At 49.4% G+C, this 25,060-nt stretch overlaps 1 protein-coding gene across 5 annotated transcripts in view; it reads right to left on the bottom strand.

The window, feature by feature from the left end:
* Positions 1-429: 429 nt before the first annotated feature.
* Positions 430-25,060, bottom strand: part of LOC121675381 (coiled-coil domain-containing protein 134-like) — a 46,772-nt gene continuing 22,141 nt past the window's right edge. Inside the window, exons 21-34 of one of the 5 annotated variants that reach the window (XM_042050790.1) lie at positions 22,354-22,519; positions 20,183-20,287; positions 18,401-18,511; positions 17,654-17,835; positions 15,193-15,274; positions 14,529-14,734; positions 13,733-13,814; positions 11,627-11,733; positions 4,190-4,307; positions 3,233-3,354; positions 2,942-3,026; positions 2,480-2,661; positions 2,167-2,238; positions 430-1,799 (exon numbers count right to left, since the gene is read on the bottom strand). In XM_042050790.1, coding sequence (XP_041906724.1) covers positions 1,674-1,799; positions 2,167-2,238; positions 2,480-2,661; positions 2,942-3,026; positions 3,233-3,354; positions 4,190-4,307; positions 11,627-11,733; positions 13,733-13,814; positions 14,529-14,734; positions 15,193-15,274; positions 17,654-17,835; positions 18,401-18,511; positions 20,183-20,287; positions 22,354-22,519 — 1,746 coding nt within the window. In that variant the 3' untranslated portion in view covers positions 430-1,673. Of the gene's footprint in view, positions 1,800-2,166; positions 2,239-2,479; positions 2,662-2,941; positions 3,027-3,232; positions 3,355-4,189; positions 4,308-4,859; positions 5,031-8,403; positions 8,512-8,888; positions 9,105-10,400; positions 10,511-10,673; positions 10,806-11,626; positions 11,734-13,732; positions 13,815-14,329; positions 14,486-14,528; positions 14,735-15,192; positions 15,275-17,653; positions 17,836-18,400; positions 18,512-20,182; positions 20,288-22,353; positions 22,520-25,060 lie in introns of those variants that run through there. The other 4 variants (XM_042050792.1, XM_042050793.1, XM_042050794.1 and 1 more) reach the window with 4 other exon arrangements.

Raw genomic sequence — 25,060 nt, 5'->3', positions numbered from 1 at the left:
CGGCCTCGGCGCGCGCGCCCCCCGCGGTTTGTTGTCAATGGGACCAGGTCGCCCCCGGCCAATCGGCGGCCGCGGCGGCGCGTGGTGTGATGGCGCGTCAGCGATCAGCAGCTGCGATTAGCATAGCCCGCCCCGCCCCCGCGCGCAGAATATTCATGAGGGGGCGGGGCCGCCGCGCGGGGCAGCGGCATCGCCGCCGCCGCCGCCGCCTCCTCCGCTGCCTACGGGAAACGCGGCCGGGGCAGGGTTCGCGACCCGGCATGCCGCCAGGACGCCCGGCGGAAAGGCCAGCTGCAAGGCGGCGGTGGGCAGGGCATGGGCTTTGTCCTTCCCTCCGCAGCGCCCACGGACCCTCACCTCCTGAGGGGCCAGCCTCGACGCGCTCTGGCGCACACCCGCTCCCAGCAGGAACGGGAGCAAGAGCCAGGATTCTTCTACTTAAAAAAAAAAAAATAAAGTCAATTTTATTCGAGAAAAACCGAAAAAATGCGCCCATTTCCACCCCCTCCCCCCACTGGAGGGACTTGGCTCTGCTGTTAAAAAATTCGGGACGTTTCCCTTTCCTCCAAGGCTGTGATGCCACCAGCCCGACAGAGAGCACCTGCTCTTTGGAGAAGACCCCTGTGCAAGAGCTTGCTCTGGTGCGAGGCCATCAGCGTCGGTGAGAAATCTGAGGGTGGCTGTGTCGGGTCCTGGGGCCAGCCCCTCACCTCTGCCCCCACGGCAGCCCAGACACCCGGTGGAGCGTCACAGCCCCTCAGCTGGCTCCCTCCCTACTTCGGCCCTGCTATCGCCACATGCCCTCATCTGGCTGTTCCCCTGACAAGGGGCTTCGGGGACTCATTTAGAGAGGATGAGCCCCAAAGAGGAGGGATGGGGCATGGGGGGCAGGACAGGCTCTCAGTAGCTCGGGGCTGGTTACCCCAGCATCTTCAGCATCAGCACTGCTTGCACCCATTGCCTGCAAAGAGGCCAAGTACCGAAATACCTCCTGTCCAAAAATTCACCGGGTGTTTGCCTCTCTGCGGGAATGCCCTGCAGTGGCCACGGGATGCCATCGGCCAGGAACACCTGCTATCGGCATTTTCAACTACATCTGGACACTGAAATGCATGTTGCTTGGTGAAACAGCCGCTGGGAAAAAGGGAGGGCTGATGTGGCAGAGGTAGCAGCTGTGCAGAGACCAGGTAGAACCCAGTGGGGGGTGCCAATGAGATCACTCGTTTAACAAAACGAAAACCAAAACTGAGAGAAGCAGCATTGCTCATGAGGCTGTTTGGTGTGATGCACTCCCCAGCCCACCCATGTCGGAGGAGGCACGTTCAGCATGGGGTGTGCTGTGATCAGGAGCGATCCCTGGGCTCCAGCAGGGGCGTGTCCCCCACACCCTACATCCCCACAGGCAACAACACCCTGACCAGGGGATGGCCCCACTGCTTTCCTGTCTGTGCTTTACCTCTGGAGAAGGGGTACCCCACTTAAGCCCCATTGGGGCAACCCACCAGCACCACCACCCAACATCCACTGAACGAAAAGGAAAGGCAACAAAACAAAACCCACGGCACAAATGGAAAGGAAACTGCCAGGCACTGGCCCAAGGCTGCCGAGAAGGGAGCAAGCCACTCTGTGTCCCAGTGGTGCCACCCCCACTGCAAGGCGCAAGTCCCCACGTGCTACAGCTCTGACTGGGAGCGGGAGATGCGTGGGCCCTTGCGGATCTCCTTTCGCTTTTCCTCCTTCTTCCTCCTCTTCTCCTCATCCCGCAGCGCCTTCTGAAAGGTGTCAGCACTGGGGAAAAACTGTGGGTTGACAGCAAGGGGTCAGCATGGAGGAGCACCCACAGCCTCTCAGAGGCACAACCGCTCCAAACCCACCAAAGCCAACACACAAGCCTCACAGTCCAGGGAGCTTTGAGGACAGATGCAGCATGAAGCACATAGTCTCGACCATGAGGCAGGTGGCCACAGAATGGGAAAGAGGGCACCAGGTGCCCAAAGTAGACCACAGATGGGGAATTCAGTGTTCATGTTTCAGCCATGCTTACTCAGTGACAGGGGCTTTTGGCCATTCCCCACAAGCCACCCATTCCATTCCCCAGCCAGCGGTCTGGAGCTGCAACAGGGATGGGGAAGCACACAAGACAAGCTGGAAGCATTGCCATCTTACCTCTGACTGGTCTGCTTTAAAGGGATTGCGGTAATCCGGCGATTTCTCACTGATTCCGAGCTCCTGAGCCATCTGCAGAGCAAAGGGGAGACCTCACTGGGGAGTGGTGCCTCCCAGTCACATCCCCCAGCTGTGACCAGAGTCCCCTACTCTCCCACCAGTCCCATCTATGCTCTATGCTCTTCCCCCATCCCTCAGCTCAAGGACAGCCCCCAGACACTGGGGGCCCCTGCCTTCCTTTTACCCCAAAACCCTCACCCCCCCTGGCCTAGCAGGAGAGAGGGGTCATGGCAGGGGGGATGAAGAGCCGTACCAGCCGCAGGACCTGGGAGTGGGGTCCCTGCTCGAACACACCCGTCAGGTTGCAGAAGCCAATGCCCCAGCGGATGAGGCTGTTCCAGTTGGAGTTGCGGTCAAAGTAGTGGTGCACAATCTTGGGGAAGCGCAGGACGACGTCCCCGAAGAAGGCAGTGTTCTCCACCACGTGGGAGTATGCTGTGGGGACAGCCACCAGCCCCATCAGCACAGCAGCCCCATCCCACTGGCACTCGTGTTCCTGCCATGAGGTGGGGAGGCTGAGGGCAGACCAATAGACTCCCCAGTATGAACCGGTCAGAGAGGCAGCAACAGGGTCCCCAACAGACAGGGACCAGCCCAGGTCTGGTCTGGACACACAAGGGTTTTGTACCTACCCCAGCACTGATCCCAGAAAGAATGTCTGTGGTGCACCAGAGCACCATAAAAAGGAGAGGTGTAAAAACCAGAAAGGACCTACCATCCTTTATCTTCTCGTCCTGAGGGAAGGGCCCATCAGGAGGCACGTCAGCGGCGATGAGCACAGCACGGGAGTCCTCCAGCACCTGCCAGAGCCCTTGGTTACCGCCCTGTCCTGCCAGCCCCGCCCTGTACCCTGGAGGTGCTGCCACAGCTGCCCCACTTTGAAACCCCACGGCACCCTCCCTTCAGGTCCTAAAGCTCACCTGCCACACACTTCACAGAAGCCCCCAACCCTTTCCATTTCTTTCCACCCTTGTGGGCACAGAGTGCAGCCTGCACTGTGGCTTACTTTGAAGAGTCCCTTGAGCATGATGTCAATGATTTTGTACTGCTGGTTGATGTCATTGAGCTCAATCAAGTTCTTCAGAGCATTCATCTGGTCCTTGCGTTTCACCTCAAACAGCTTCTTATCTGCACTGCTGTCAAGGGCACTGTCGACACTCTCCCACCACACTGCTGCTCTCCCCCCTCCACCGGGCCCCTGGCACCATCCCAGCCCCCCCCAGTTCTCTTTGAGGTGTTTGACGGCTGGGTGGCAGCACCTCAGCCAGGATGAAACACAGATTTACAGTGAACCCCTTGCCCAAACACCCCAGCAGGTGGGTTAAGCACCCTTAACAATGCTGGGAGCTTGTGGAGAGCTTTCTACTTGCCAGTCTGTGCTCTAGCTGATGGGCTGGAGGAGGAACATGAACTGCCACCTTCCCCATGTGTCTCCACATACTCATTATGTTTTCATTCTTTGCCTGTTCACCAGGGGATGCTGCTGCGTGCTAAGAAGGCCTTGCATTAGCCCACCTCCTCATGGGCAAAAAATGCCTGTGGCACAGAGGAGACCAAGTGCCACAAGCCCAGGAGCCCTCTTCCACCATCCCAGCTGGTGACCCCAAAGCACTGAGATGTGCAGGCATGCTCTGCCTCCTGGCTGGCCATGCCACTTCCAAGAGCAGACTGGGAAATGTGCTCAGTGCCCAGCACAATGGAGCAGAAAGAAGAACAGCAGGCATTGCTGCCATTTCTGCTCCTATGCCAAGCCAAGCAATTGGTTAGCAAACCCAGGAGCTTGGCTAAAGCCCATCTACAGAGGGGCAAAGCAGCAACTTCCCAGTGCTTCTGGATCCTCTCTTTTCCACTTCCTTGTGCCCCTTTCCATGGTCTCTGACCCCTTCCCTATGCATGAGCTCCCTCCAGCCTCTGTAGCCATTAGCGCATACGTGTGTCATGAGGGGCAGGCTGCAGAGGATACAGATTTCCAAGCCAGAGTCTACTCTCTGTTTCTCCAGGTCTGTGAAGCTGCCCTGGGACAGCAGCAATGCCAGCAGAAAGGGGCAGATGATGAGAAAATCCATGTTGGCTGCTGCAGCCTGGAAGAAAACAAACCAACAAAACCAATGACCAGTGAGGAGGCTTACCAAAAGGAGAAGTCACACAAGCCACTTGGGACTGATGGCACACTGCCCTTGACACCAGGGTCCTTGCCCACCTCTCCCCATGAGTGGTCTGAGAAATACAGTGGCCAGAGCAGAGCCACATGGTGATGCTGCAGCCAGCCTGCTCTCTCCTGCAAGTGAAGCCCTGGTCTCCCTCTTCTCTCTACCTGCCTGCACTGCCAGCCCCCAGGGATCTGACCAAGCACTGACTCAGCAGAAAAATTAAGTCCTACCCTTGTTTCCAAAAATAACAGCTAGCTTTTTGTTGGGTTTGCGAGGCAGAGCAGCCCAACAACCAAAACAGCAGGTCTGGAAGGAAGAGAAGGATCACCGAGGGGCTGAAGTCCATCTTGCCTTCAAGTGCCACGTTCAACCAGTTCAGCGACCTCCCTTCACCCCTTGGAGTGCTGGTACCTGGACCCTTTCCCTCACTACAAGCTGGGTGCCAGCTGCGGACCCCACACCAAAAAGCAACAGTTGGCTGACCTGGTGGTAACTTCCCCTTCCCTCCAAACGAGTCCCTTCCCAGGCAGTGTCTGAGGCTTTGCTGGGATGCTCTTGGGCAGAGCTGCTCCTGACCACAAAGGTCCCTCAGACAAAGTCAACGGCTGGAGGAAAAGGTCCTTGAGAATGAGGACCCTCTTGGACAGTCTGTGCCTGGAAAAGGAGAGCAGTACCTCAGTCCCCAGACAGCAGAACTCAAGGCGGTCTGTCAGGAGGCACGAGGTTTCCACACAGCTGAGCACAGGCCACTGGCAATTACAGAAGCAACAGCTCCTTCAGAGGCATCGTCTGAGCCACCTCCTGCTCCCCAGGGAAAGGCAGATGTGTAATGCCACCACTATGACCCACTGCCCTCTTGAGTCTGAGTTTGCCTGCCCAGCCAAACCTGTCTCTGCAATCCCCTAAGACTGAAACTAAAACAAATCCCTTCTTGTTTTTTTCTTGTTGCTTTTCTTTTTTAAACAAATATGATTTCTTCAACTCCAGGCCCATGAAAGAGACAAAACAGACAGCACCAACAGCTCTCCCAGCCCTGCAAGGATCAGCAGCAGTTCCCACCATGTACCTCCTGCCGAGGCCAAGCCAAGCATCTTCATGCCCCCAGCAAAGGCAGGGGAACAGTGTCAGACAAACATGAGAAACCCTCTGAAATGTTTTGCTGTTGTGCTTTGTAAAAGGCAGCACCCCTGGAAGGGAACAGACCAGAGTAAATACAACCAGTTACTGAAGAAGACATGGCTGCCCCTGGTGTGGGCTCAGCAACATGCTCCATGTTTCTGACACAGTGCAGAGCCAGCATGGCAGCACAAATCCCCAAGCCAGGCTTGGGGTCTGTCCCCTCTGCCCACTGTGGTGTGAGGCTTAAGCCATATTCCAGCCATCCTAAATGCCACAAAGCACACCAACAAGTCAAGGCTGAAAGGAAAATTCTCCAGCCCAGGCAAACAGATGTTCTTTCTGCTGGACCTACCAGCCTGGTCAGCTTCCAAGAGACTGCTTCACCCTGCCAAAAACCATGACCCAAGGACCCAGGGCCTGGCTCAGCGAGGTGGTGCAGGTCTCCCCCCTCTGCAGAGCCCCCCACAGCTGCTCACTCCCTCCCAAGCTCTTGGGGAGGAGGAAGTGCAGCAATGCAAGAGCACAAAGAGTGATTGCCCTGGGACTCAGGCTCCTGTTTGCCCCTCAGATCAGACATACCACCATCAGGACTAGGCTGGCTATTTGCCATGCTCATGGAGAGCTGGAAAGAGACATTGGAGGCAGCGAGTGGCCTCCAGACCAGGCTGGATGGCAAAGAGTAGAAATGCTGCTCACAACAGCTCTGCCATGTTGCCCATGGCAGTCCAAGTGTGCTTGGTTAGGGCAGGGGCTGCTGCATCCCGTTTCCAACATCAGAATGGGGTGTCTGGAGGATGTTCTGCAGGTGCTACAAGGGGGAAGATGAGCTGCAAAAAACCCTGTTGAAGGCACCAGCAGAGCAGAGCACAGCTCTGGGCCAAAGCAGCTGCCGACCAGCCAGTTGCTGCAGCACAAGGTCCACCAGCCTGCCTGGCTGCTTTGGAACAGTGACGGGCTTCATCAGAGACACAACAGCAGATGCTGTGGTATAGATGGCCAATGCTTTCAATGAAAATGAAAATCAGATCCTCCTACACCAGCCCTAAAGATTGTCCCATAGGACAAGGTCAGATGTAGAGGACTGGAGAACCACACCATACCAGAAGCTCATCACCTTTTCATCTGATCTGCTGGCACTCATTCTTACATCAAAGCTATTTACTTGTCATTGTCCATCATAGCTGAAATATGCCAGTGAAAATGAAGCAGGGCCCAGTTGTTTCTCTCATGCACAGGAAGTTGAGGCTGCTGATGCCATGTGGGACTACCTCAGATTTATTTCCTTTCGCTGCCCTGGCAATTTCACCCCATTTTAACAGCAGAGGACATGCCTTCCTCTCCAAGCCACACTGTGTAAGTGCAGAGATGCCAAAGCTCCTTACAGATGTTCATCCATGCTTTCCCCACGAACACTCTCTCGTGTCTTCACACCCGCTGAGGGATGAGATGAGACAGAAACACTGCAGAGCTGCTCCTCTCTTCCCTTCCTGCTCCTCCCTGAATTGATTTCTGCCAAAGACAGCTCTGCCTGCTGCTTCAGGGAGCAGTCCAGGGAGCCAGGGCCTGGCCTGATGCTACAGATGGAAAGGAGTTTCCACCAACATTGCCTTGCAGCTCTGGCCAGCTGGCCGTTTCAGCAGCAAGCCTACCAGTCTGTCTCACTGTCTCCCAACCTCTTAATTTAGATGTGTTTTTCCAAAGACATGACAACAGATGCTGTGTTATAGATGGTTAGTACTTCCCATTAAAATGTTTTCAATTACTTTATAAATTTTCCTGCAGGAGCCTCATCTGAACCAGGCATCCCTGAGATTTATTCACTTAATGAGCTTGCAAGGCAGAACCATGCTGCAATGCTTTGGTTCCCAGGAGAGACTTCTGCACAAACCACCCCCCCCCTCCCCACCTCCCCTCTGCAGGCACTGAAATGTAGGGGGGAAAGCATCATCCTTTGCCAAGAGAACACTGTGGCAAAACAAGGAATGAAAACTCCCTGCCCCACGAATGCATTCCTGAGCTGCTCCAACAACCAGATGAGGATTAATCTCTTGTTACAGCTGAACCAAAAGCTTCAGAAGTGAAACACTGCTGCTCAGACTCCTCTAGGACATATCTATATGGGGCTTACAGGACCAGCTGCTTCAGTTGAAACAGCACTGGCCATTTACACCTGCTCATCTCCAAAGTCCCCCAACCACCAAGCCCAGAAGCTTGCGTACCACAGGATTCTGTAGCCCCGATTTCCTGCTGTGATTTACAGCAGGAACGGGTCCATCCCAGGCTACCCTCGTGCCTCGCGTCCTGCCGGAGGGGTTCAGAAGCACCCTGAGGGGCTCGGGCAGCCACCGGCTCCGGGAGATGGGATTCTCCTGCAAGCTGCGCTCAAAGTAACGGCAACCACACAGGGACGGCGGAGTGCAAAGGGGATTAGCCGAGCCTACCCCGGCCGCGCTGCGGGAAACCCACCCGGAGCCGTGTCAAGTGGACGTAGCAGGAGGGACACGAGAGGATGCGAACCCTCGGGGCGGGACGGCAGCTCCCCGGAGCCGCGGCGGCCCGCTCCTCCCGCGGCTCCAGCGCGGGGCAAGAAGGAGCAGGGCGAGCAGGCGGCGACGGCAGGCAGAGCCCGTCGGGCACAGCCCTTTAACCCAGGGTCCAGCGAGGTGTCCCGGGGCCGCACTGCCCGCCCCGCTCACCGGCCACCCCGGCTGCCCGGGAGGGAGTGCCCCTCGCAGGTCTCGCTCGGGGAGCACCGGACACGTCCGCCCCGTCCCCCGGTGCCCCCGGAGCAGCCCCAGGGCTGCTCCCCCCCTTCCCTCCTGCCCCGCCACGGCCGGGCAGCTCCCCCCCGGCCCCGCTGGGACTCCCGGGGCGGGGAAGGCTCCCGGGCGGCGCGGCCGGTCCCCACCTGCGGGCCGGGTGCCGGGTGCCGAGGCCGGCGCTCACGCCCGCCGCGCTGCCATGCTGCTGCTGCTGCGGCCGCCGCCACCGCCGCTCCGCCGCTCCGCCCCGCCGTGTCACTTCCTGAGCCCCCGCCCCGCCCCAGCACCGGCACCGGCCGCGCACCGGCGGGCACTTGGGGGGTCTGGAGGCAACAGGACAGCGGGGGCTGCGGTTGTAGTCGAACGGGTCACTCGTGAGCTGGAAAAAGTCTCCTCATCCCTACGGAACACGCAGCGTATCTGCTTCCCCCGGGATCCTGGCTGAGCCCCCACCGCCCCTTTCAGCCCAGAGCAAACGGGCCACCCCGCAGTCCCATCAGGCAAGGCGGGTGAACAGAGCACCTCTTCCACAGCATCCCTGTGCGACATCGTTTCCCCAGGCAGGTCTGTATTTTGATATATGAAGGGCATCAACCAAGCCTTATCCCGCACAGAAAGGGAAACGGAGCCGTTTCAGTAACAGAACTTTTTAATTTCAACAAATCTTTTGCTCAAAATGAGCAACAAGTGACTTCCTTTGTCCATCTTCTCCCTACTACTCACTGGGAATAAACGGCAGGATGGGGTCTCCTGCTACATTCTTGCTTTGTTCCTCTGCTCTGGGCACTGTATCTTCTCATTTCAATCTGCAATGTGTGAGACGGACACTGCCACGCTTCCCAGACATCTGTCATTGACAGCATGAGTGGAAACCAAAGGAAAGGCATGCATGCTGTGGGAATTCCCACATTTGACATATCACTGACAGGAAGTTTTCATTACTAAACCAACCCTCCCCAAGCCAGGGAACCTCACTCTCAACATACGTGAGAAACATCAGTGTAGGTAAACCTGAAGAAAAGTCAAAGCTCGACTTTGACCAGAGGATTTTTTTCTTCCATGTCCATGACTATCTTATTCATGTAGCCCCACTGCTGCACTTCAAGTGCATCTAAGATCCTTCCTAACCACCAAGATTTGAAGGTTTCTTAATACATGAAAAAAGCCAGAAATGAAAAGTAACTTCAGCAATGTAACAAAACCTCCCATCCAAATTCCTTCATCCCTGTATGGAGAAGCAAAATGGAGTGGAAAATGGAGGCTTGATGGCCTCCACCAGGACAACTTGCCCTCTGAGTGTCTCACAACAGTGCAGTAATATCACACTGGGGGGTAAGCATGTGGACAAGCTACTCCTTACAGGACAAACACCTCACCCACCACATACTCTACACTTGGCTGATGACAGCATCCCATAGTGAAGGAAGTCCCCACACCCACAGGAAATCGCTGCCATGGCCACTTCCATCATTGCTACACGTCTGAGGCAATGCAGCATGATGAAAACAGGAAGGCAAAAAAAAAAGTTCGAGAAAACAACAAATACTGCATCAGGTTCCTTCTTTCTCCACAAGGCATCTGGGAGTGGCCCCTGCCGCCATCACCAGAGAAGAGGAGGATTCAGTTCGCAGAGGCAGACTCCAGGCCCAAACAGAATAAAATCTGGTAACGCCACTCAGTGGTTCCCAAATGCTCTCCGTGTTTTGAAAGTGCCCGAGTTATATTTGGGTTTCCACTACTTCATGGGCATACTGGCACTAGATGGCATGCAAACAGAGATTAACTCATTGCTCATCCTCCAGGGAAATCAATACAGGGATTGTTACTGCTTTGAAGCCACAGATTCCCCAGCCTGCTCCCCTTTCATCAGACCACCTCTGCCTTATAGATTAATGCAAACCCAGCACGTAGACCCATCTTTAATCCCAATTGTCTCCTCATTTCCCAAATGTCTTCTCAGATTAGGACATGATGAAGTCTTTCATCCCAAAGTTAGCCAAGTGTAGAAACCACTCAGAGATTTTCAATTTTGTTTGCCTTCAGCTGGAACAAGAGAAGGAGCAGCAGATTAAATATCCCATCTACCTCTGTTACACCTACCACACACATCAGCTATCAAAGGCATCTGCCCAGCAAAGGATACACAATGTCCTGATGTTTTACACACGTGGTCCTCTGTCCCAAGAGGCGATCCAGCAAGGTCTGAATGATCCCTGACTGCTCTGGCTCCACCTGACAATGACTGCTCTGAATCTGAGGGGTCAGAAAAAAGAATGATTTCCAGAACAACAGAAAACTGCTGGGCTTGTTCCTTCATGCTGCCTCTCTCATCTCCACACAGAGCAATGAGATCTTCAAAGGCTGAAACACCTAGGGATTCCCTTCCCATTTTCCTAGGCAGTCACTGCTCTCTTACCTGACAAAGGAAGAGGTGAAGAGCACAAGATGTGGCCTCAGGCAGCTCTGCTAAGTTGGCTTCTGCTGCCTCCTGAACAATCTGGCTAATTTCTTTTTGAGAAATAATATTGCTGCTCTGATATCTCACAAACTTGAACAAAGGAAAAAATAGAGACATTAAATAGTGGAAGACCCACAGAGTGCAACAGTGACTCATTACTTGCAAAGACCTCTTCTATGTACCATTTCTGCAGCACCTTAACCACAGGCCTGATTTTTATACCACTTCTAATGGAACCAGTGCAAGTATCTGTGTTGATGGTGCTCTGATTTATAGCCAGACTTTTTTTGGTTTAAATTGGGAAGGAATTAAAATAAATGAGGTAACCTTTTAAAACTGAAATAAGAACAGCAAATACTCACAGACCCATCTTATATTTGGAGGGGGAAGTTTCACCTTAATAACCCTTCCTCTCATTCACTGCCATGATGGCTATATCTTCAGTATTTCTGCTGGGTAGGACCACATTCCCCCTCTAGCCCACAGACCCCATGTACAGCAGGGTAGTATATTGCCCTAACTCCCCACCCTGAAAAGTCAGGTCTGTAAGGCTGAAGACGGGAGACAAGCTGTGATGCCGAGCAGTCAGCTCGCTCCCTGACTGGTAACAGCAGTTGCATGTTCTCTGCAAGCTTCCCCTCTCCTCCCCAGGGGTCCTAGATGATATAAATAAATGCTACCAACACCAGAAGAACAGGACGTGCTCACTAACAGCAGTCAGTTTCTGCAGGGTGTGGAAGTTCACTTGAAAGTATCATTATTAATATAGGAAACAAATATAGCACCAGACAAAGCCACAGCAGTGTCGGAGACTCTGTGTGCGTAGCAGGTTAAGTACCAATAACCAGCCCACATGCATTTTACCAACATACTGGGAAAGATGGGGAACAGCCCACCCTTCTGCTGCTCACCAAAGTCATCAGCCTGAGAACTTCTGGCTGCAGAAAGGACTTCTGGCCCCCACTCAGTAGTGTAAAGAGCAGGAATCGGTGCCACGGCTGTGAAGCAACATGTAGAGCTGGGAGAGAAGGAGAAGCCAATCAAAGACAGCTGTAAAACTGCCCAAGTGACGGGCTGAACCCAGCTAAGGACAGTCTTCAATACTGACCCCAAGTTTTCTCTCCTAGACCCCATGCTGTGAAACACTAAGGGGATATTTTGCACTGTTCTTACTTGCCTTTTAATCTGTCACTCTCTGGGCAAGAGTTCAGTCAAGAGGACAAAAGCTTAACAGCTTTTCAAAGCAGAAAATACATACTGTCCATCTTTGTGCTGGTACAGGAGGAGAAACCTTCTCCTGGGGTGCATGTCATAAAACAGTGAAAAAATAAATTTAGCCTGGGGTTTTAAAAATAATACCCTCTGGTTTCAATATGAGGACATCTCTCCTGACCTCAGTTTTTATTTAGCTGCAGAATACCCTTTGGGTAATGAAGAAAGCCCTGTAACAGAAGCTGAACAAACTGAGCCTGGATCTGCATCAGACAGTGGACGATGGGGACCAGCCAGGCTGATAGTGACAATGTAGTCAGTAGAGAAAATATTCTTACTAATGAACATACACGATAACATAACATATATTAGGTAAGGCCATAAGTCTGTGATGGCATGAAGTCTTTCACTGAATGCTGAAATTAAAATGTTATTACCTTGTATTTATTGCAGGTTAGGAGCATGGGATGGACAAATAAAACAGATCAGCTGACATAACTTGTTACACTATAGCAACTCACCAGAGTGTTAGAAAGGTCTCTTTTCCACTGTCAGTCACATAACCTCCCTATTGCCACTACAAGAATCTTTTCTAAAGGAAAACAATACTGAAAAATAATGTAAAATATTTGGGGGATATCTTTCATCTGGGGAAAATGAGAAAGTACCAGCACTGTGCATGAGCCTACTCTGCACATTTGGAAATATCTCTGGACTAAAAGAGGGTTTTAGAAAGCCTCAAGCAAGTCAACTCCTACGGGCAAAACCCAGGACAGACTCTTTCCAGTGTTCTTTCATGTTTCAGCCAAATACAGCTATGACCCTCATTCTGCTTAGAATAAGGAGACTCTTGTTATTGTTGTTGTGAACTTCAGCACCACAGCAGACAGGTTCAGCTGTTGCTGCAGCAGCATTTCATTAGTTTAATCCCAAATCAGCAGAGCATACCCTTTTTTTTTTTTTTTTTAAATTCAGCCTTTTAATACCCTCCCCTCAGCTACTGGCTGTCATTCATCTGCAGTATTACATCTTTATCCAACCACTTCCTCTCTCCCACCAGTGTCCCTTTTGCCTGGTGTTCATTCACTCCATCCTGTTCTCTATTAGTGTTAAAAAAACTGAAGTGAACAGGTCAGGGTAGAGAGAACTTTCTGGTTTAAGAACAGAGCCAGCACCTGGACTTTGTGGCAGGAGGCTGACAACAAGCAGAAGGGTCTCTTCTTCCCCCCCAACTGTACGATGCAGTCATATTATGTTATACTGAAAACATGGTATACATTAGGTCTGACACACACTCTGGAAACCAAGGTTGGAATTCACCCCTGGAAATCCAGATTTCCATCTTCCATTCCCTAAGGCTGCCTAGTACCCTGTTCTCCCTTCCCTTCCTTCAGGGCCAAACTGTGACCAACACTGTCCTTTTGTAAGACACATCATGTTGAGATCCTTCCTCCAATATGTTTATGGTCTAAAGGTTTGATACAATCGGCCTGAAAGTCAAAGACTATTCCTATACTCCTTCCATTCCCAAACCTTTCACTCCTACAGGGTTGGAGAATTACTTTTTACCTTCTGGAAAGCATCTTGGTGTCCAGAGCCAAAGTGAAGGTTCATGCCTGCAGGGGAGTCAGGCGCTGTGATCTCATCTCACAAAGCACAAGATTAACTTTAGGCATACAAATAACTTTTCTTATTTGGCATAAACTCATTAAGCATTTGCTCCAGAGCACTACTGGATAGAGATCAAAGAGCTCAAAATCACTGCAGGAGGGAAACTAGGAGAAGAAAGAGCATGAAGACTTTACCAGCATCCTGGTTCTTCTCATAGAGGTATTCTACTAAGGTTTCCAGGCAGGCAACCACTGCCTGAGAGAGCAGCAAGTCTTTCTGGAATACCAAAAGAAAGAAAAAAAACCCAGTCAACAGCTATTGCAAGAGGAAAATTCGTGAAGTGTCAGGATCTGAAGAGTATGCAGCACAGGAAAATAACACCTTTCATCTCCTTCAAGGGATGCAATGTGCTGCAAATTATCTGTCACATCAAGGAGCCAGACAGAGGTACGGCTACTTATTTTGAGACTAAAAAATAATAAGTAACAGCCTCCAAAAAATAAAGATAGGAGTCCAACATAGCTTAAGAGTTAAATGTAAACTGATGTACTACCCCTGGAGCCCAGCATCACTTGAGCAAGTTAAATGTATGCTGATGCACTCACTACCCCCAAAAGCAGCTTGCCAGGGGCATGGGGGATGGACTGGGATTTGTTACACTTTTCCCACATCTGTCCCTATGGATGTAGTGTCCCTGCAGAGAAGGAGATGGGAAGACAGAGATTGTTATTAGTACACAGAATTTCAGCTACCCAGTTCAGCAGCAGGGAGCACCGCATAGCTTGATTTACCTTCTTTCTCACTGCACTGTGCTGCAGCAAGAGCATTTTCCCTCCTCCTCATCATGTCTGTAAGGGATGGGAAATGCAGGCAGAAGAAAAAAAAACCAGAGAGCCCCTTTGATTCTGCAACTGGATGGTTTCTTCTCAAGTGAATGTTCCTGCTTGAAGCCCAACACTGCTGTTGTTCCCAAAGTCATATTTTATATACCTGCAACTGGACATGCACCAGAAGGTTCTGCAGACTGACAACAAGCAAGAAGACCTGCTGCATGGCAAGGGGATGCAAGGCAGTGTCCTGCAGTGATGATGGCTGTGGTTGAGTAGCACCTGGGGCTGTGTTTTGGCCCACAATCACCAGCAGGGAGGAGGAGAACTTCTGTCGCAGGACAGCTCTCAGGAACTGCATGATGCTCACTAGACAGGGAGATGCTTATTAGTGTGTGTCAGTGTTTTTCTCTGACCTACCCTGTGTGTTGGTGCCTCCCATGTTGTACAATAACATGGGAGAGGAGAGAAAATGTGAGCTTAATAGCCCACCAGAGTTGTCCGGCAGCTGCTGACAGCTGCAGACAGGAATGGCAACATGGGTTTCCTTGTTCATCTCCTCCTCTGAGACACTAACACAGTTCACACTCAGTTCCAGGTGCCACTACCAACCTCTAAGGAAGATCTGTCCAAACAAAGAAGAACTTCAGACAGTTCTCTTTTGCCCTTTTTCACCACCAGTTACACAAAGTCAAATGGACCAAAGTTTCCAGATTCTCTCCAGCACCCCCATCATTCCATTCCATAGTCACCAGCTCTCCCTTGTTGCTTGTATCATGGTACTAGTGGCTGCTTCCAGACAAATCCCCCTAACAGGTGCAAAATACCTAACAGCAGGATTGGCTTCTTATTCCTGAAGATGACTGCATTCAGGACTTCTGTAAGGTCTACAGAGAGTGTCTGATGAACCTACAAGAGAATTAAATAGAAGAGAAAAAGTGGTGCTGGTTTGGAGCACAGAGAAAGCTGCCTTACATACTTCTAGACCTTAGATACTACCCCATGGTGACCACTGAAAGCCAAGGCAACAGCAACAGGGATTCAGGAGGCTGATGCAGAAGGGGGAGTTACATCATTGGACCCTCAAGTTTCACTCACCACCAGTTGCCAGAGCTGCACAGCTTCCAAACCACAGCATACCTCGTCTGTCTTGTTCTCACTACTCCCTGCAGGCCCTCTGGCATGTGGCTGTCAGCCTACCAAGCACATGAAGTGGCAGGAACAGCAATCGCCAAACAAACAGCAATCGCTCTACCTTAGCCACAGAACGAGGCAGCAAGACTGAGGAGCCAGGCAGCCAAAAACCAGCAGTGGCAAGAAGCTGTCCCTGCCTGCTGGAGCTGGGGCCTGCAGGGAGCCCAGGGATAGGAACTATTGCATGGGCAAAAGTGGCAGAGGAGTTTAGGGACCTGGGAACTAGGGGAAACAGGAAAGGTCAGCTTGAGAGGGAAGTCTTCAATACATTGTTTCCTTGACAGAACAGCCATTCAACAGCAATGGCATGAAGGCTCAGAGAACCCCAGAAGGGTTCAAACCCTTCAATAAGCCAGACAGTTGATATGGGAAGGCAGGCATAAGGATCACAGGGCTGATTCCTTTAAATACTCTTCTGAAGAGAGAAATATTCCACAGGAGAACTAGGAGTAGCTCCTGCAACATGGTGGCAGTAGCTACTCATCTCAGAACTGACAAGCCAAAGCCTTTAATGGCCTCCCATTTATGAGCCCTGTTAATTCACAGGGTAAAGCTAGCAGCAGTAACACAGCTAAGATGCAAGTTGGCTATGGCCAGACGAGTCCTCACTATTAACATCAGCCTGAGATGAATGTGGCCATTTCTTGGAGCCATTGTTCTCCTTTAAAAAACTCCAGGCTCAGGAAGACAGCCTGCCATTGGCTCACATTCGTACCCACAAAGGTGCTCTTACGAGGGTCTCCAGGATGCTTTGTGCAGCTCCAGCTACACTGAACAGCAGAAAGAAGCAAGAGAAGTGACTCTTCCTCTTCTTCCCGTTCAGCAGAAGTTTAGAAACACTGACGACTTAGAAAGGCTGAAGATTAGAAACACTGAAGCAGTCTTGAACCCTTTCCTTTTCCCAGCTGTAGCTGTAGTTTCTTTCCTCATCTCTGGTGCAAAAAGCATTCTGGGTTGAATATGATAGCACATCAGGCCAGTGGTATTGATAAAACCAAGCAAAAGGTTTATAAGCTGCTAAATGATTGCACTTCAAGGATCAATATGAGCTGAGAGTGTCACGCCCAGAAGACAAAGCTCAACACTTGACACTAGAATGCTTTTTGGGACTGGCACAACACCAGACACAGTCCTGACTTGGAAACTGAGAAGGCAAGCTGTACTTAGCAGCTCACAGAACAGGGTCAGGCTGCATTCCCACAGCTGACAGTCTGTACAGGTACCCTGCTCTAAGCCCTAAGCAGAGGCCACACGCTGACCAAGTAATGGGTGCAGACTTGGTCTGGGTTGGTCTTCTGGAAAACATCTTCCCTCAGCATTAGAAATCCAACCCTTGCTTTTCTGTGCGCATGCATGCATGTCCTTAATGTGATTTTATCATCTGCAAATAGGGGTACAACTCCCAAAGACAATAACTGGGCATAACTGCAAGAGCAGAGCTCACAACTCATGACATGCTCTTTAACTCCATATCAAGAGAGGTCTGGGTAGATACTTCAAAAGGAAACATTTCCCCTTGTATTGGCATTGGAAAGTGCTTCCCTCAAAGTTGTAATTCCATTATCAGCTGACAACTCCAGCTTAGCTGTCTTGTTGGACTGCAAAGCATCAAATACAATGACAGCTGCCCACATTCGTAAGAGCTTGCTAATATTGAACACTTACTTTCCAATAATAGGTTCTATTCCACTATTGATCATTTTAGTAACGATAAAGCAGTTTACAACATGGGAGCTGTGTCTTCCACCCCCAGTCTTCCCATGAGAAAGATTTTAAAATGTATTTTGCTCTGTCCTGAAGAGGAAAGTGACTTGGATCAGGAGGGTTGGGCATGCACTTCTCCCCCTAGGATTTTTGCCCTTCTCTAACTCTTCAATGATTTGTGTCTCAGGCCTTCAGCCACATGCTAGCTCCCAGTCCTGATGGAGAAGTGCAGTGGGGAATAACTTGTGAACAACAACAAAAAAGAGAAATCAATGCAATCAGATTACAGGCCAAAGCAAAATACTTTTACATATATATATATATATTTACACACATATTTATTTTTATGTTTATCCCTGTGCTGACTCTGAACACTAGAGCGGTTCTAACCTCAGTACTGTAGCGATGCTGATAAAGCAAAAGGGATGCCACCAACAGCCATCCAGAGCACAGCAAGGCATCCTCAGATGACAGGTAAGCAGGTCTGGAAGGAGGGGACCATAGCCAGGTGCATTCCAAAACCTTCTGCAGGAGTTCTAGCAAGGACACGTTGGAGAGCAGCACAGCCACTGCTGCATGGGAGAAACATAATCAGGGAGGGTGATGGGATGGCACAGGTTAAACCCTCTTGACAAGCACAAGAGAAGTGCAGAGCACACCCCTGGTGCAGTGAGGTAGCCCTGCTGCCACAGCTCATGTGAGTAAGGCTGTCCAGCTACTGGTATTCATCTCCCACAGCACAAGCAACTGCTCAGCCAGCTAATCAACTAACAACACAATAGGAAGGCTGGTTAGAGCTGTCCCCTAGCATTGTCTAATTTTTTTGAACTATGACAATACCAGGATATTTCAAACTAGGCATCAAAGGCCCACTGCTGTGTTTATGAACAAGAAAAATACAGTGATTCTGTCTTTCAGCAGCCAACTCTTGAATCATCAGGAGGCAGCAAAACCAAACCAAACTCCTTAACCTAAGAAACTTCATCCAAAATACAAAGTGGTCTTTGTTAATTATAATGCTGTGTCTGGATGGGGAAACATCCACCTTACCTGCTGAGACAGTTAGAATACAGTCTCTGATTGTCAAGCTACAACCTCACTGAAATTAACTTAGGAATCAATACAATCTTGCCTCACCTCTCTGTTGACTACAAGGTGTCGTCTGATGAAGGCTCCAGTACAGAAAATTCAAGGATGGCTGCAGGAGGTCAGTGTCCCTTGGCCTGCATTTCCCACAGAGATTACTGACTGGAAACAAAAGAACACATGTAACAAGGACACCAACTTAACAGAGCACCTCAGCACAAGAAAGAAGTCAGTGAGGAGGGAATTCAGACAAAGTGAAAACAAACAGAGCATGGTACAAAGCAACAGGCATCTGCCCTACAGTATTTGCTTTAGAGTGGACAGTCCAGTGGAGGATGATAGCAGAGAGGGGGGAACAGAAAAGGGTATATTAAAGGGCATTATCACATCAGGCAGTAATGAATTCAAAAGCAATGGACTTTAAGTTATCTGTTTCCACAGTGAAAAAAACTGCAGCGTGAGTTATCTGTTTCCACAGTGTGACTTGGATTCTAGTACTAGAACAAGCATGAACAACCATGTGACTGTCTCTCATGGTGACCAGACTTGGGGAAGCCATGGAGAGCTGTGCTCCTCCACTCTCACCAACTTTGCTCGCACTAGGAATAAAGTGTCATGTTTGTTGTAAGCACCAAACACTTAGGAACAATGTTTAGTAAGAGTTAGGGAGGGAAATCCAGGACTGCAGGGCTCAGGAAAACTGTCACTGGAGATCTTTTGAAGAGCTTACAGTCTGAGTAAGCAATTCTCAGAAAACATGCATCAACACACCCCTTCCATCTAAGAGGCCTCATTAGAGAAGTGTCTTGCACATCCACCCCTGAAGAACACAGTCTGGAGGCCAAGGGGGGAATAAATGGGGTGGCTGGGGTAGGGAGAGAGATGTGCAGAAAAATACAAAGCAGAAAGCAAGAGCAAAAGGAGCTTGTGACTCCTGGGAGAAGCTGAGCTGTGTTCTAAAATCACAGCAGCTAAAAAGGCTGGGATAAAGAGGCCATGGTTCTTCCACACCCTCAGTTCCCTTGACTAATGAATGTCTGAGAAATGCTGCTTTCTTACAAGGGCAACACAGGCAGCCCTGAGATATGAAACATTCCAAATTGAAGGGGGTAGTCCTTCAAAGTCTGCTGGAGAGACCAATTTGTCAGAGCAGGGAAGAGATGAGAGGATGGATCAGCTCAGGAATTTTCCTCCTAGTATCTATTCTTTTTTCATAGCCTGTATGAACCTCCAGTAGCCAAGTAAGAAGGCAGAAGTCACCAAGTAAGGATCACCAGACAAGACAGCAGGTTATGGTATGGTAAACAAACACAGCTTGCTCTTCCATCTTTGGGATGGAGTGGGCAAGCCCTGCAGTTGGTTGGGAGCCATATACTCTGGATTCACATTCCAAGGAAAGCCCAGTTTCACTAGACTGCTGCTTCCTGATAGCTGATTAACAGGACATGACTGGGGCCTGAACCCCACAAGACTTACAGCAAGAGTGGACAGGAAAGGATGATTCAGGGAGCACACCAGCCATACTGTCATGTGCCAAATCAACAACAGTCTCTGATCCTGAAATCATGTCATGGTCAGGGGAATACTTAGGCCACTTTGTGTGGTTTCAGACAAAAAATGTATCATAAAAGCAAGAGGAAGAGAACCTGGATTTTGTTAACTGAATTAGTTACCACAACTCTTTACAATGCTTTGGCTATGAAAGTATCTCAAAGCAACCATTACTATAATGCAAGGTCCATCTTCTCTCAAAGGACAAAGAGCAAGCCCCTAATCATCTTATGGAACAATTAACAAACACTTCCCTGGAAGAAGATGGATGCACATACTCACCCTGGTGAAGCAGCTTGAAGTCTGTGCTGTCGAGCTCCCTGATGCCCTTGCTCCGCAGCTGCACCAGGAAAAGGAGGCTCAGCAAAACAGGAAGGTTCCTGTTAGCTAAGAAGGGTACAAACAGCTTAGTTTCTCAGTGAACTCTAAACTGTTGTACCTTAAAGTGTGCCAGGAATTGTTAATTTTCTGGCTCTGGAATGAGGCATGGGTTGGGGGAGGAAGTATTCCCTCTTTACACACACACACACATATAGCCCCAACTTTATTCTCATCTCTACAGTCCCCTCTGGATCAGGTCCCCTTTCTACCACTGTGGGTTGGCCTGAGTTACACCTGAATCCTGCCAACACCATTTTGGGAGCAACTAAAGAAGGGGGGAAAAAGAGGCTAGGGTCCCTTACACCCATCATGAGCCATGTAGGGAGCATGTTCCTCACACTTTGATACTGCTAATAAGCTAGAAGTCATTAGCCCTTTCTAGACTGCTCTCTTCCTGCCCACTTGACCATCACTGGCAGCCCACACTTTTGACAGCAGCCCAACTGCACAGCATTTGTTCTCCCACATCTTATGAGACTGGGAAAATGCTGTCCATCCCATCCCACAGGGCAGAGCAGAGACAGAAGTGAGAACCCCACACAGCAGGTCTGTATGTAAGGAAAATGGGGCTACTTAGACCACCAACCCCCAGGGCAACCCTCTCCCTACTATTCCCTTTTTTGCAGTGCTGTGAACACGTAAAGATTTTGTATTGTATACAACCATACGTACAGCAAGTAGCTATCACCTCCAGAAAATGTTTTCACAAGGGCTCGTGAGTTTCCAGTTTTGAGGAGGAAACATTTATGGGTGTCTTCAATGTTGACATATTCCTGATCGAGTCCCACTGTTGGGCCTCTTTCTTGTCTAAAAGCAGGCTACTGTTTGAATAGGGATGCAGATTCCCTGGACTTAACTACCCCAGGCCTCACAGAGAGCTGCCTGTGTGCTGGGAGACAAGGAAGTCTATCTCCAGAGCACATCTGGTGTTTGACTTTCTGGATGGCTTGCCAGGATCTCAGTTAACAAGTTACAGATGCAGTATGAAGAAGAGCTATGCATCTTAGTGGCAGCAGAAGGGCTCAAATCTTGCAAAAGCTCCTCTACCTCAGTGTCCTACCTCCATCACCAGTGGTTTGGAGGAATAGGTCTGATTCCTACCATAGGAAATGGATAATTTGCCTCCCCACAGCTCCTGGCACCTCTAGATCAGCAACAGAGGGACACAACAAGTTCAAATGTGCACAATTCCAAACAAAATCAGAACTAGCAGATCTTGTAGCCTCATCCTCTACCATGCTCCTACTTTCAGTGCCCCTCTTCTTCTCCAGCCTACTGACTTTGCTGGAGGTAAGGCAAAAACACTTTCCTTCTTGTTGCCTCCATCCCAACTGCTGCACAACAAAACACTTGAAACAGAGCAAAGCTGTTAAAAGCAACAGTGGCCCCCTCAGGAACAAGTAAAAGCTGTGCTAAGTCCCTATCCTAAAGGAACCAAGGACATCCTAGCACTGCTGCCTCTTTCAGTCCAAGCTCACAGACTGCTTTGCACAACACTTTTCATAGTGCAACCACAGTTCCAACATCACAGACAGGGCTAGTAAGGAAAACCAGGATTTCTGCCAATCACAGCTTTGCTCCCTTTGATTTAACAGAGTAATGAGATCTGGTGATACCACAGTCCCCGTTTGGGGATCAATATCATGAATGATTCAGTCCTTGCTCCTGGTCTCTGTGTCCTGGGAACTGTCTGTACTCAGGCACACCCAGCTGTTTTGCACAAAGAAGAGGAAAAAAGGAGGATGTCTTTCAGCCACCAGTTGGGCACCTATTCAAGCAGGAAGATTTACCAGCATAGCTCTCCATTTGAATGCTGACAGCAGTATACAAGACCCTTGCCTTGGCTTAACAATCACAGTTTGAAGCCGGAAAAACCTAAATTAGAAAATAAGGCTCTCACTTCAAAATGAATCTCTGAAAAAGGAAACTAAATCAGTACAGTTCTGTCCATAAATTTCCTCATGCAGATAAGTACTGAAGCTACACCAGCAGTTCAAAACCACTTTATCCCAGACTGTATCCCTACAGCTAGTTGCTCTTACAGCAAGACCAAGTCACAGAGGTGGGGTCACCTTGTAGAGTGGCTGAGCTGCTCTCTACCAGCAGCTGCTGCAGAATCTGTAAAAATCGGCTCCGAAGGAGGTCACAGACAAGGACATCCTCATTTCTTTCCAGGAAGGTCCTTAGAGTCATCAACACCTTCCAAGCCACCTCCACAGAGCTTGAGCAGACCAGGTCCTGAAAAGGAAGCAACACACACATTACCTTTCTACCCTGATTAGGTAGAAGTCACTGCTATTTAATACCATTATGCTAATCTGGTTCCTTGGGAAACAGTCTAATAAAGCACCATTCAGATATAAATACGTCCTGATTAAATAGAGAACTGAAAAAAGCAGAAGGACTCATGTCTGTTAGGCACCTCTAAATAAAATCCCATTTAAAGAGTGATTTGGCTATGTAGGTGGTAACATACATTTAAGGTCACAGTTTTAGACAAGTGAGACCTAAACAAGAAAACAGAGTTTCTGGCACCTCTGCTCTCCTTGTTGGTTTGTAAAATCAGCTTGCATATTAAAGATGCTTGCCTAAAATCAAGCTCGTATGTCAGTCCATAGCTCCTAACTTTCAAAAGGCTGGCAGCCTTGTATGTGCAGTAGTAACATAACAGCTAAACTGCATGAAATGTACGTAAGCCAGGCAAGCAATCATCCAATCATAGGAAAGGGAAGAGTCATGTACACAGCTCACAAACCTGCTTCTTGACTATGGAGCTCTGTCTGGAGTCTCTGAGCTGAATCCCAGAGCCAATAGCCTTAATTTGGGCATAGTCTTCATGCTAAGGTGTATAACATTAAGTTCACTTGCACAGCATGTACAGAGGTAGTTGCATAAATATCAGGCAGTAAATGCCTGGTAGTGCTGCCATAATATGACCATCTCTACATATATTATGTCAGCACTACCTTTCCTCTCTTCCTGCAGTAGTCCTGGCTACTGCATTGCAAATGGTAGAGCTGAAGAGGTAAACAGGAAACTGGTCCAGCAACTGAGCCTACAGCCTGCCTAGACAGCTTGCTGCCTCTCCCAGCTGCCTTCCCCTATCACACAGCAGTAATGCATCCAGACTTCTATGATGGAGAGGAAATGGCTGTGGGACCCCATATCTAAGGAAAGCAAATAAGGTGAGAACAGGCTGTCTGTGCCAGAAAAAGCTCACTAATTCCAAGCCAAATTCCTGCCTCTACCAGAGACCTTCATGAATAAAGGGCAGGGAGATGTCTGCACAATCATCTCTGCTGACACAGATCTGCTGCATATGACATTCAGGAATGCAATCTAACGTCTCCGTTCTCTGAGAGAGCACCTCAGACCTGGAGCATGGAGAAGACAAGTGGGACGGCGTGTCATCATGACTACATTCACCCCCAGATGAACACACACAGCACAAAATGACATGAACCAATGGCCACAGCCTTCCTGGTCCTGGCAAATGCACCATTGTGTTAATAGGTTCCTTCCTACCCAGAAGCTCAAGGTCTCAGATGAAGTCACTAACCATCTGTTATATCTAATCCAGACAATTATTAAAAGCAGATAAGCAAATAAGTCATCCTTGGAAGGACATTCATTTTTGTTTCACTGTACCATGCAGAGGTCTTTCCACTTCACTAGTGCATTCTGAGGCTTAGGTTATTCATCTTGTAAGTTTTCTTTACACCTGACAGTATATTTATCCCTGCACACAGCACTGTTCTATTAGTCCATCTAAATTCAAATTGATTATGCTCTTCCATAACTGAAAGGTGAATTGTCAAAGCCTGTGATTTATTACAACTCACTTTAAAGACTGGAATAGAGCTAAATGAATTTATTTCTGCAAGAGCACATGGCAACACAGAAAAGGGAAAGCAGGAATGTTGCACCATTCAGGGAAGGGAGATGCTGTTTGTGTTTTGCTTATTGACACACCTGCTTCAGTTTATGAAGTGACAGGTTCCAGAAGTACTGCCAAAGGTAACAGTGTGGGCAAGCCTCATGGGACACTTCTCCTCCTTAATTTGTCCTGATATGTCAACTCATTGATCGCTTTTACTAATGCTCTGCAATAGCTTCAAATGCCTGGATGTTGCTACCTACTCTGCAATATCACTCCAACTGTGAAAGAACTGCCCTACATGAGAGCCCTCCTGCCAGTCATTTCAGTAACCTTGGATATTAAAATTTACTTCATAGCCTCTCAGATCAGAATAAATACGTTCTGTAATGCCCAATGTCTCTAATGGCCAATGGATGCCCACTCGGAGTCAAACCTTGCTTCCTCTTATTTCTTCACCATCTGCTGACACAGGTTTGCCTTCTCAATGATAGTTTTAATTTCTCTAACAGACTGGAGAAGAAATATCACAGCCCTTAGCTTTTGTCCTTACAGGTAAATCTCATGTTCTTCTGTGGAAAAGTTAGCAAATATTTACTATGCAGCTAGCTCAACAGTCATGGGACAAGAGGCACTGATGGGGAGGGGCGACAGGACAGGTGGGAGCAGTGGAAGTGAGAAAAGGCCTCTAAGCAGCCATCAGGACACGGATTGTGTCGCGATTACATGGGCTAACAGAGCTCATTACACTAGCTAAAGGCAAACACCCTAGCCTGCTACTTCAAGGCCCCTTTCTCTCCTGCACTGATTGATTTGCCCTGTTGTAAGACTTTTATTTTATCTTTTAAAAGTAACAAAACATGTTACTTGCAGTCCTGAAAACTCAAGAGTACTTCAAAACT

This window comes from Corvus kubaryi, unplaced genomic scaffold (genome assembly GCF_017639235.1).
Source record: "Corvus kubaryi isolate FWS band 111438036 unplaced genomic scaffold, C.kubaryi_AGA036_p1.0 74, whole genome shotgun sequence".
Lineage (NCBI taxonomy): Eukaryota > Metazoa > Chordata > Aves > Passeriformes > Corvidae > Corvus > Corvus kubaryi.
Note: the sequence above shows the minus strand (reverse complement) of the source record. Positions and strands in the feature narration are given on the sequence as shown.